General features: G+C 32.9%; 1 protein-coding gene across 1 annotated transcript in view; it reads left to right on the forward strand.

Moving 5' to 3' along the window:
- Positions 1-13,312, forward strand: part of LOC133175984 (uncharacterized) — a 62,459-nt gene that overhangs the window by 18,023 nt on the left and 31,124 nt on the right. The window contains exons 6-24 of the mRNA XM_061311147.1: positions 90-191; positions 2,356-2,478; positions 2,785-2,888; positions 3,020-3,186; positions 3,735-3,840; positions 4,021-4,222; positions 4,524-4,695; positions 5,263-5,389; positions 6,182-6,328; positions 6,495-6,654; positions 7,400-7,593; positions 8,155-8,293; positions 8,474-8,630; positions 8,742-8,848; positions 9,033-9,206; positions 11,543-11,640; positions 11,764-11,875; positions 11,995-12,246; positions 13,026-13,171. Of these exons, the coding sequence (XP_061167131.1) occupies positions 90-191; positions 2,356-2,478; positions 2,785-2,888; positions 3,020-3,186; positions 3,735-3,840; positions 4,021-4,222; positions 4,524-4,695; positions 5,263-5,389; positions 6,182-6,328; positions 6,495-6,654; positions 7,400-7,593; positions 8,155-8,293; positions 8,474-8,630; positions 8,742-8,848; positions 9,033-9,206; positions 11,543-11,640; positions 11,764-11,875; positions 11,995-12,246; positions 13,026-13,171 (2,789 nt within the window). The remainder of the gene's footprint in view (positions 1-89; positions 192-2,355; positions 2,479-2,784; positions 2,889-3,019; positions 3,187-3,734; positions 3,841-4,020; positions 4,223-4,523; positions 4,696-5,262; positions 5,390-6,181; positions 6,329-6,494; positions 6,655-7,399; positions 7,594-8,154; positions 8,294-8,473; positions 8,631-8,741; positions 8,849-9,032; positions 9,207-11,542; positions 11,641-11,763; positions 11,876-11,994; positions 12,247-13,025; positions 13,172-13,312) is intronic.

Consider the following 13,312-nt stretch of genomic DNA (forward strand, 5'->3'; position numbering starts at 1 on the left):
ATTTGAAATATATATCATACAATAAACAATAAGTAAGAACTGGAGCTGTTTTCCATGGTGAATTTGTCAGTTGATGTTGTTTGTTTTAGTTTATTGTAAACAAAATGAAGACTGCCACAATGATGCTGTGTGTGTTGACAATGAGTGTGTTTGCAAAGGAGGTTACTCTGGGAATGGAACACACTGTACAGGTACAGATCAAAGATTTTATAACATAGTGAAATGTGAAACTTACAAAGTTTAAAAAATGATGAAAGGACTATATTCAGCAATGACCGATATCTGCCCCCACCCCCCAGATCAAACTTTGATGGAGAAATCTATAATTATGTCCTAAACAAGGGAAGTATGTGCAGACTTGAAAGCATTACTTATTTTCATCAGCCGTGATGTCATGTTTTAAATATGACATTAAAAAGATGACGTAAATTCAATTTTTTTTATGATTTTGAGAGAAAAAAGTGTATTTTACCTAGGTATTTTGATTACAAGTCAAGGAGCGCAGGTCTGCTCCAGCTCTATTATTTTGGAGCAAGCTTGTGCTCAGCAAATTCTATTATATACTCAAAATTGAACAAATATTGCCCATTTTGTTCTTAATCTTGAAAATAACGGAAAATTCAAATAGTTTGTGACGTCACAGAAACAAGCATTGATGAGAGACTACTCCCAAACTATAATATTTTTGTCAATTAAGGATTTTCATACAATATACAGTGGACCCTCAGATATCCGGATGCCAGATATCCGGATGCTTCAGTTTCCGGACGATTTTTAATGGGAACGAAATTTTTTAACGTTATTTTGTCTCGTTTGACCGGAATTCCGCGTTCCATATCCGGACAGTCTTTTTTCACCACAAAATGAATTTTTCCTTATATTTTGGTTCATTTATCCGGACGATAATTTTTTAAATGGTCTGTCAAGTCTGCTCAAATTTCTTGATCTGGGTGTTAATTGTTGTAAAAACACTGGTCTGGCTATTTGTTTTTAAAGATGATCACCTGCGACCTGTTATCAATGGCTTGCGGCAAGGTTAATTGTAGGTCGATAGGTACGCACAAAATTCTCGCTTCTCTAACATGGTTTTGATACGTATTAAGGAAAATAATTTTATAAGTCTAGGAAAAAAATTTTCCTAGTCGGCAAATATATTTCTTTTACTGTTAGAATACAGTCGTAACATAGTTTTATGTATTTATAGACATGGCATCGGAGTTTTTTATGCACAGTATTTTGTGCGCGAAACGCATTCTATGATTTGATGACATTTATAAAATCACTTTCAAAATTACACAATCGTTAATACGATCTCTCTTTGGATGATTAGATTAGCGTTCGTATACATATGCAGATTATGTCACATTTAGCATTGTTGGGCGTTCATATTAAATAAGACTCTACCGACAGTACGGTATACCGACATGGCTACTAGGAGAAGTCGATTCATTAGACACTGGGAAGTAGAAATAATTAATCTGACCATATAAACACGTTTTTTTTTTTCCAATGACACATGTATTTTTTTAATTGTTTAAACAAGTATTGAGTAGTACTAACTTATATTAAAGTATTTAAACAATAAAACATGTTGATAAAAAGCAACATTCTTTCCTTTTGAAATGGTATGAAAGGCCATATAACTAAAATCAAGGCAATTCAGGTATCCGGACGCTTCACATATCCGGACAAATTAACTGGGAACCAAAGCGTCCGGATAAATGAGGCTCCATTGTATACAATTGTTGACATATCTAGAGATTTTCAAAATTTGCTTTTTATGGGGGCAAAAATATGCTTTTACCACATATAGTTCTTTAAATGACAATGGTAGTAATTTACTGTAGGTGCAACTAAAATAAATATTCATACATGTATAAACAGATGTGACTTGAAATAGAAATCCTTTTGTAAAACGTTTGATAATTTTATTATTCTCAATCAAAGTGAGATTTATCCACAGGCATAAGTATACCTGTAAAATTTGAAAAAGTACTCATTATGGCAATATGCAGTCATTTAGTGGCCTTATCTCTTTCAATTATGAGGTCCAAACTTGGATGATCATTTACATATTTTTGGTAATACAATGTACATGTATTTGATAAGTTAAAACAGCTGGATATTTTGTATATCTTAATCATTTAAATTATTTATAATATTCCAGATGCTCTGTCATAAAATTAGAGCAAGCATGTTTATATAAGGCTAGTTTACATGGAATAAATGACAAGAATCACTATGAAATGAAGTCAATCCAGCCAAGATTTTCTCGTGTAATTTGCTGTTCCAATTCAAATAACATATCAAATACTTTTGCACACAGAGAAACATGGAATTTAATTAATATTGTAGATATTAATGAATGCGACTTAAAAACCTACACCTGTGACCCAAATGCAGACTGTGAAAATATAGTAGGCAGTTATTTTTGTGTGTGTAAGCCAGGGTATACTGGTAATGGAAAAACTTGTACAGGTGAGTCAGGATATATAAGAAAAATATTATAGACATCTACTTCTAAATCAAAGGAAAAGGGAAAAAAAAACTCAGGTGATTGTTCAGTAAATATTATACTTTTACCTCTAAATCAATTATGGAAACAATCTATATATGAAAGTCTCCTTAAAACTTCTAATGAAAATAGTAGAAAAAATTTCTTGATTTGTGCAGTTTTGATTATTGCAGGGTGAATATGGGGTGAGAAAAGATAATACGACACTGAAATATTTATACCACACACAAATTGTATGTGTACTTTAACAATGATAAATGTATTTGCAGTATTGCCTAAGAACTGTGATGAAATTTTACAAAAAGATAAAAATTCCAAGGATGGTGTGTATACAATAGATGCAGATGGTACTGGCCCTTTGTTAGAGTTTCAGGTACATGTTTATTGTACATTAACTGTCACTCAGTGCAGATGTAATTACATTGTCAGAATAATGCTATTAGACTTCATCCTAATATTGGATCTTTACAAATTTTCTACAATATGTGAGATTTCCTATTTTAGGTTTACTGTGATATGCGGCCTGATATTGGAATCACCATCATGAACACCACCACCCCCACCACCGTAATTACTCAAGGTCAGCCAGAGGTCAACATTACCTACAATGCCACACTGCCACAGATCACCAAGGTCACAGAGATCTCTAATTTCTGCTATCAATACATGGGGTAAGACATTTCAGAATATGCATGTAACTTAAGTAGAACATATTGTATGTATATGCTTTGTATACTGTCTGTATTATGCTTTGCTATTGCTGTGTTTTGATTTATATATGTAGATGTATATAAAGGTTGCATTTGTGAAATGAAAGGGTTTCTGATTCTTCTTGGGAAAATTCAAAGCACAAATGATAGAAAAAAGCATTGAGTAAAGTAAATATCTAAGCATAAAGTTTATTAGAATATTTGCTTTCACAGTATCTGAAACCCGATATAAGTGTTACACTAACATAAATAATTAACATAAGACTGATAATGAATTATAGAGGTAATCTGAGCTATCTATTGACTCCTCAACACGATGTTGCATATAGCTTTGTCACAGGTGTTGGTTGCATCATTTCATAATTTGATAGTATGATCAATTGTCAGTTATCTAAGGGATGGAAGTGTTGATAAACTAGCATTTTAACAAATAGCTAAATTGATTTATAAAAATTTTGTAAAAAATTCAAGTCTCATGGAAACATTTTAATATTGTGTTTTCCATACAGAACAACATGCAGAAACCAAGCCAAAACACTGGATGGTAATGATTACTGGGTAGATGGTAAGGGAAACCAGCACAAAACATGGGGTGGAGCAATTTTTGAGGGCAAGGTTAGAAGCTATTTATAGCACATACACTACATCATAGAATAAACCAAGACAATGCTTCACTACATTTAATTCAGTATTTTTGGCACATTTATCATTGAATAAAACAAGACAATGCTGTGCTACATTCTGTTCAGTATTATAAAATCTCATTACTTATGTTAGAATGTTTAATTTTACTAGTGTTCATGTGGGCAGCTGCGTTATTGTGAAACAAGACAAGCCAACTGTAACTGCGATGGCACACGATCTGGAGCTAAGGACGAAGGGAAAATTTTGGACAAGAATCAGCTACCCATACAGACAGTAAGGTTTGGTCTGGATACCTCATCCCAGAAAATGGATGTAGAGATTGGGAATGTGGTGTGTGGACCCAAACCATTTGGTAAATCAGTAAATTCATACATAATTAAAATCAATTCTTGTCTTATCCAGAAAAATTGCTTTCGGTGTTAGATGTAAGAAAGTTTGCCTTTAAGAGTTCCAAGAATACATATCTAATATACATGTACAATGAATTACATGTATAATGATATAGGGAATAGGAAATGTAAATTGTTTCTCTTAAATTACATTAATTACAAATTTACAAGCATGCATTCACTTTATATTAGACTGTACTTTTTAACAAAAGTCCAGGGCATTTACAATGTACACAACAGTACTGACTTTGTTTACTTTTTCAGACTTCCCAATAGACTGTGATGATGCCAAATTTAACAATCTGTATAAAGTGAAAAAAGATGGAGCTCAGATTATTGATATTGATGGCCCTGATGGTCCCACAAATCCAGTCCTTGTCCACTGTGACATGGAGTCCTACCCACATGTGGGGATCACAGTTATTCCCCATGATAAGTAAGAAAAATAATTCTTAATTTCATACAGATATTTTGTTGATTTTTAATCAGCTATCATCTTTTAAACATTTTTTGACTTCATTCTTTCTTTTCACAGTCTGAAATTTTACTGTCATAGAAATAATGAAGCATTGAAGTCAGATTTAACAGGTGTTCATATCATGACTTGCTTTAGCAATGGATGTTGAAATTACCTGTACACGTTCACATGTAAATCCTCTGTAAAATTTTATCTAGCAGTATCCATTATGGAATCTTAAGGTCAAAATCACAGAGTTAACCATCCATGTATTTACTTTTTTGGTCTATATCCATGTGAAATGATCTTCAAGTTTCAGGATCTTTGTTCTGCAGTTTTAATTTAATCATTTAATTAATCATGATTAATGTGAGTAACAGAAGGAGAGCAACAATATTTTAAAAAGACAATATTTGTTTATTTAAAAAACAAATACATGTACAAGTGCAGGTTTTAATATGATTTTTGGTGAAAAGGAATACAATTTACATGTAAGCTAATTAAGTTCTAAAAATTGTATATATGATTAAAGATTTGTACTTGTAGCTATGACCCAGTGACACCTACCACCCCTGGACAACACACCCTGACCTATGTTATAGACAAACCTTCCATCCTGAAGATTATAGAGGAATCACCATTCTGTAGACAGGATGTGGAATATTCCTGCACTGTATGTAGCTTATATGTACATGTAGTTATCCAAGTTGAGGTTCTAGTAAACGAAAACTCAATTTGGGAAAACTTTATATCTTATCCTTGGGTGTAATTATTTCATGTTGATAAGAAAATTTTTACCAATTCATTTCAAAATAACTGTATCGGTACATTATTCTATACACATTAGGCCTAAGAAAAAAGTATGTTTGTTTACTATTACATGCAAAGTTAAAGTAGGATTGGTAGGTAGGAGTTTATTTTTTAATTTTTTAAAAAAAAAACAAAAGGCATAAAATTGTAATACAAATTTTAGTGAAGCTCACTTTGTCTTTCCACAAAATCTTGTTTTATGATATATACCTGACAGTTTTTACAAAGTGGTATAAAAACAGCTTTATATTTTTTCTTCATGTTGCACGGATGTCCTTCTGTGGCTTACCTTTTTATATGAATAGTATTTTTTCAAGACAGGTGACCAAATTTTTGGCGCATGAATTTAGGATTGGTCTGGTAATCATAAACATTTTTCAGTTAACAAACAAGTTTAAGTTAACAAACTTATCTTTTTTTCTTAGGCCTTATGTATTATGTATTTAGCATGTTAAATGTTAATTCATTAATGGTTTAGTTAACAAGAACTTTGATACAAAAAATGTAAAATTGTTTCATTGATATATAAATCTTATATTAAATATAAATGTATATACTGTAAATATTAAATTGACCTGGTGGCATACATGGAAGTATCTATAAATATGGAGACCGGTATATACAGTAGTAGGATGATATACTTTATCCTACCTAGGATTCCCGACTGATGAATGGTGGGGACAAGAAGGGCTATTTTACTGACATTAATGGGGTGGTGAAGGACTACTGGCCTGGTGGAATGGGAATAGCAGGAATGTGTGGATGTGGTCTAACCAAGTCTTGTGCCGAACCAGACAAAAATGTAAGTGATAAATAACTATGTTTTATAAAAAATAAAGAATGGTATGATCTTAAAAAAAGCCAAAGAAAACTTGTACATTTAGTATATTTTGTATGTTAAAAGAGGATTATTTTGAATGATTCGTATTAAAAATTAGCTACTCACATAATGCACTTTTTTTGTGAAGTGTAATTGTGACACAGTGGATGGAACACCTAGGAAAGACATTGGTGTGGTCAGCAATAAAGGGGATCTTCCAATAGGCTCTGTGTCCTTCAGTGACATTGGGGGAAGCAAGTCTGGAGAGTATTATGTGGCAGCCCTCAAGTGTAGTCGACAGGAATTTGGTAACTGATCTTAATTTTAGGCTGATAAATTTTGCACAAATTTCTTTGGTTTTAAATGAAACCTTGGTGGATGTATAACTGTATGTTAGCATTTCACCTAAAATTCAGTACCATAGATTAAATAAATAGAGGATATTCAATGTTTTGTAGATGAATATGGAATTTATTTCAAGAGTGGGACAGGATTTTTTGATATTTTCACGAGTGCAAAGCACGAGTGAAAATATAAAAAATCCTGTCTCACGAGTGAAATAAATTCCATATTCATCTAAAAAACATTGAATTTTCTGTTTATTACATTTTCTTTGATTTTCCTTTTGCATCTGTCTTTTCTTAACACAATGTAATAGGCTTGACGTCATAGTTAAGCGGTTGAGACGTCATAGCTTAGTAGTTGTGTGATTGAAAACATTACATAGCATGGATTTTAGCAACATATTTAGGAAGAAATCTGCAGTTTTAGCTCTATCAAGATGCTTAGTTATCTCTATCTTATGACAGGCCAGAAATTATTTTTTACTTACTTTGATATCCTTTCACACTGTGAGAGAATATCATTTTGGTATCCTTTCACACTGTGAGAGAAAATCACTTTTATTCAATAAATAAATCACAGTATTTCACTGTTGAAAATGTAATAAAGAAAATTAGTTAAATTTGTCACTGACATCTGACAAAGAACCTTCTTATGAACTTTGAGAAAATATTTTGCATGAATAATCATTATTAAATGTTTCATTACTAGGATTTGAGGTCAATTGTCAAGGCTATCTGAATCAAGGTCAAAACTACAGTTATACCTACATGATAGATCCCGATGGTCCAACTCCGAGGGACAAATCAGACCCCACCAATGTGGCCCCTTTCCCAGTGGAGTGTAAGATGCAGGTGGAACCACCACATGCAATAACAATTGTCCATCATGAATCAGAATCAGAGGTAAGGCTAGGAAAAGCCATTCATTTCAAAGATCCATTAGAATTCCTTCATGTAATGGTTTGCATTCTGATAGAAGTCTGGGAACCTGCAGGGGCCTGTTTTACAAAAGAACTTACGACAAAGACCAAAACCTTTAGTTGATTGTAAAATTTTGGAAAATGAATGATTCTGTTTAAAATTACTAGCGTAAAAATATCTTTCTACATCCCTTTCAAAAAGATTAAAAACCATTTTCAATTTAATGTTAATTAGAAAGTTATATTTAGCAGAATTAAATTTTGGTCTTAGTCGTAAGTTCTTTTTTAAAAGGGGCAACTGGTTATTGGAAATTAAAAGTGTTAATTACAATCCTGGTTTAAGAACTGTTGAATGTGTAAATTTGAAATTTCTTACTTGCTTTTAAATACATGTTCCTCAATATACATGTTTGAGTAATTTTTTATAATTTCTCAATGCATCTGTAGGAAAGGTAGAAGAATATATGTCAGTGATGATATAGAATATAATGGACATGATACAGTTAAAAGGTGAAAAATTGATATTTTCATGTCTCTTTTTAAGCAAACTGTAATAGGAGGAAATATAGTTTTCAAGTATCGCTATGCAACTGATGAACAACTTATAAAGCTCAGAGAACGTTCAGTGTATTGCTCACAGTCTGTTGTCCATAAATGTATAAAATCTCCAGTGTTTGCACAAGGTAGGTCTGCTTGTACATGTATATATATATGAAAGTGTAATTCTGATATCACTTTCCTTCTATCCATTCCTTGAGTAATAGCATGTCAAAAAATAAATAAAACAATCATCTTTATTTATAGTTCAAATAAAAATGTCAAGTCATTATCCTGACTGCTATACCCTGGCTTTTCTCTTGTAGATGGTTCCTCCATTGGTTACTGGGAGGATTTGAGTGGCTCAAAGCATCACTACTACACTGGCAAGGAGGGGGAGGGATGTGCTTGTAAACTCTCCCAGAGCTGTACAGGCGGCTCCAATACCAAGTGTAACTGTGACATCAATGATGCCATTCCCAGGTCAGGAAACTTACTGGTTAAAACAGGCAACTTTTCAGATACTCATTTTCTATCAAGGTAGAATATCTGAGACATTTTTAATTTGTTTTTATTTGCTTATTTTCCTTGTAGGAATGACACAGGAACACTTATTAACAAGGAGGATCTTCCAGTTAAGAGCATGTCCTTCAGTCTCAGTGGAACTTCATCTGTTGACATTGGGCCTTTGAAATGCCTTGGTAGAATTTTATTTTTTGCTAATATTTCATATTAAGACATTAAGATTCTTAATATTTTCTGGTATTTTAGCCTATGGTTAGACATGATTTTGATGACCTAAAGAAAATTGACTTCTGACACACATAAAGATCAAAGGATGGAAATGCATATTTTAACACGTTTTCCTGTATACCTATATTGTAGAGGTGTTCCCTACCTGTTCTGATTTGTACTTCTTTATGGCGGGTAAACGCTTGAAGAGTGAGAATATGGTAAAGAGTAACCGTGACTACACGGTGGATCCAGACGGACCTGGAGGGGTGGAGCCTTTTGCTGTCAGCTGTCATTTCCCGATGACCGTTGTCAAAATTGGTCCTGGTGAGTTTCTGATAGGCAACATGTTGTTGTGCCTTATATAAAATGTTCTTAAAGGAATTTAAAGATAAATCTAAAGTTACTGGGGTAGAGGGGCTGTTTTAAAATTCTGATAAAATTGAAATGACAATAATGTGCCCACTTAAAGGACTTATCGCATGTTTCTAAATTATTTTAAATTAAAAGCGTAAAACGTTCATTATGACCACAGTTTATTAATATTGTGTTTTTATTGAGGATAAACCATGGTAATTAATCAATTATTGTCTCAAATGAAAACCCCTGATTTAAAAATCTAAGTTAATTAGATAGCGATCATGTGACCCTGTGACGTCAAAGGCGACAATATCTGATCATCTCTACACGTTAATCTTATGAAAATATACGCGATACATCCTGAATTTTTCTGCGTTGTGGACGACCAAATTGCTTATTTTATTGATATGAAATTGAATATCTAACCTTATATGTTAGAATTGTCAGCAAGAAAAAATTTGTTAACATTGTAAAAATAGCAGCGACGATAGCAAGGGATACACGGCGAAGACGAAGAAACTCGCTATCAGAATGCGATTCAATTCGTCATCTCATCACATGTATTTACATATTTGATTCACAAATTTAATATAATATAACTTTGTTGTTCTTTGTTTTTAACATAATTAGGGCCCCGCAAGGATTTGCGGGTGCCCTATAGTAATCACTCTATCTGTCCGTCTGTCATTCTTCCGTCCACAAATTTTCTGTTTTTTTCTAATAACTTTTTTTAGGGTTGACCAATTAAGTTCAAATTTGGTATGTTGGTTGAATAGGCAGTAAGACATGTTTTGATGCTAAGTTTGGTTCTCTGTGTCATCCGGTTTGGAGCTGGGGTGGTGGGGTATATTCCTCAACTTTATATAAGAGTGAATGGGCAAAGAGAGATAACTGCTGAGAATGTTCCTATTGTAAACTATGAAAGGCTGCAATGAGTCTCTTGGGATTAATTAACTTTCCTCTTGAAGAAAAAATCCAAAGGATTTATCTTTATCTGCCACATTGAGATTAATTAACACCTCTGTCTGCAAATGAAGTTTGTTTTGAAGTTACGGTCAATTCTGAATGATGTTTACATTCTCTGAAATGTGGATTTAAGTAATGTTCATACTTTATTTTGTTAAAATACACAATGAGTTATGATTTTATTGAATTCTAAAAACAAGATATAGATAAAGATATCGTTTTTATTATTATTTTCTTTTTTCCCTTTTTTTATTTTTTTCTGCCTTATGTAAATTCAAGAATATTAATTATTTTAACAGGTGTTCAGATAATAACCTCATTCTATCATTGCTGAAAAAGTTCTTATTGTAAACTTAGAAGAAAAGGTTGAGAGAGCAGTATAATTAATCCCATGGGTTTGATTATCTTACTGGTTTGCAGAATATTTTAGAGGGTTATCTTTCTGTCACTTTAAGATTAATTAACACCTTTGTCTGCAACTGATATTTGTTTTGAAGTTAAGGTCAAGCCTGGGTGATATTTGCATTCACTGAAGGCTGGCATTTTAGAAAACACATGTTTCATTCATTTTTAAATATACATTTAATTGAGTTATTATAGATATGATGTTTTTTACTGCCTTATGTAAATACAAGGATACTATTTACAGATTGTTCATATTTAGCAGTTGCTGTTGCTTATTCTTTATATATTTTGAAATTTTTTGGAATCAAGTAAAATTCTCATCCCCTAATCTGCACCCTTATATTTCTAACCCTCGGCGGGGCCCTTGCTGACTGGTCAGATTTCTAGTTCATGCAAGTCTTCATATGTTTTTAAAGGATGGCGATCTTGAAAAATAATTTCCCGATCACAAAATATTGCCGTAATCAGAGCTACAGATTCTAAATGTTTGGAATAAAAAAACGAAAATATCTACTAAGCGTTATACCTTAGAACTAGTTAATGTTTCTATAGTAATTGAAAAGCACGTTAGGAATTAATTTTTTCACCATATTTCGTAATTAAGCTGCATTTGTCATTGATAACTCCGTAAATAGTGTGTATATTCTCATCTCTCTATCACTGAATTGTCGCCTATGACGTCAGAGCAGTATTTTACCAAAATCTGACTGAAATATGCATATCGCCGTATTTGAATATCAACTCCCAATATCTCTTAATATATGCTTTCAACAACGTTTATTGGATTCAGTATTTTAATAAACAAGGTTGTAGATAATATTTTTCATAAAATTATGATTTTTGAAAAATCGTGCGATAAGTCCTTTAAAAGAGTTGATTTTAAGAAAAGAAGATTATGTTTCTATGTAATGTTTTTTTATTCTGCTACTTAGGTTACTTTAACTACACATTTGGCAAACCTGGAGATTCCCCAGTCACTAAATGCTTTAACATAGAGTATAAACCAGATGTTTCACGAGAACAGATACAGGTTGGTTTTCTTTATTTCTTTAAAAATTCATGTAAATTTATTATTTCCACACAATAAAAATTATAGCTTTGAAATTTCAGTAATTTGTTTGATAACATTTAGGGCATGATTTAATGTTTTTAGGCTTTGGTCGCACAATCCAGTCACTGTACACAACATCTCAGATACACCTGTACTAATGCTCCTAAGACAGGCAAAGTTACCTACAGCACCTGTGATGGAAAAGACCAGCCAGGTAAATCTAAGAGTCACCTTTTCTAACTAAACCTATAAATTTTGCACAAATTTACACCCACAAAAATAGTTCACTTTGTTTGTAAGGAATGATAAGATCTGATATATGTATAACCTAAGGTTGGGGGGGATCCGGGGGTATGGACATGTGTGCCTGTGGAACCAGTGGAACATGTGCTGGACCAGCAGGGGCCAAATGTAACTGTGACCTGGAAGATGGACAGTCCCGTGGTGATGATGGGTGGATCTACGACAAGACCCGCCTCCCTGTGTGTGAAGTTTGTCTCACACTGGACCCCACCACCCCAGAGGCACCTAGTCGAACAGCAGCTTATGTAGTCTCCAACCTACACTGTAATAGTGGACCTATAGGTGAGTGTTTCAACTAATACTGAGAGTAGTGTATATTTTCAACTTGTTAAACAAAAGTTTTGTTGCAATGTAAGACCTACATGTATTTTTTTTTTTTTTTTTTGCAAAACGTCCTTACTGAAAGTCCTCTCTAAATGTACATAATTGAGTGCATTGAGTGAAATTCACGAGACAATCAAGCCACTTTGTGTATACAAGCAGTAATTATGGTCTCCAGATAAAACACAAGATTGAAAAAAGTGTTAAAGAAAGAAAGAAAAGCTACTATGTGTTGTTTGCAGCTATCGAAGTTTGGCCTATTAATTGTGAAATCTCTTTTAGTCATTTACATGTACATGTATATCCGTATAAAATAAAGAAGTAGGTACAAGAAAAGATGTTTTTGTATAAACTTATTAATTTGATATTATTTACAGCAACGTTTTAATTCAAAATGTTTTGGAAAATCCTGATATCTAAAATCTTCGAATTTCGATGACACCCGAATTTTCTCGCTAACGAGAACATACGCCTCACTTATCATACTTGCATGTATAAAATATATATCTGTAGAGATATTGAAAAATATTTTGCGATTGTAATTTTTGTTGATTTCTCCTATCCGCAAAATTCCGCAAAAAATGGACAACCGCAGAAAATACCCGTTATACGGTATACATTTGTAATATACATGTACATGTACATTTTGATAAATATACATAAATAAGGAAATATGGAGGATAGATCTACATGTAGCACTTTTATATTTTTCTAAATAAATGAGGGTATCTTTTTCAAAGGAATGTATAGTTCCTGCCAGGCACGAAGAAATTCTGGAGAGTCAAAGAATGCCACCACCTATGTAGACCCTGATGGTCTATGGTCTGGGGAACCAGGATTCCCAGTGTACTGTTCATATGTTCCTCATCCACCTCTTGGATTCACAGTAAGTTAAATTCCATTCGTAGCCTTTCTTCTTACATTTACAATGTAGATGTACATGTACATGTACAATATGCATGTTGATAAAAATGCTGTTATCTCTGTAAAAGTCGAAAATAACACAGGGCGAAAATAACCCTGTATA

Source organism: Saccostrea echinata, unplaced genomic scaffold (assembly GCF_033153115.1).
Source record: "Saccostrea echinata isolate AGI-Se365-2 ecotype Australia unplaced genomic scaffold, CSIRO_AGI_Sech_v1 ptg000064l, whole genome shotgun sequence".
In the NCBI taxonomy this organism is placed as follows: Eukaryota; Metazoa; Mollusca; class Bivalvia; order Ostreida; family Ostreidae; genus Saccostrea; species Saccostrea echinata.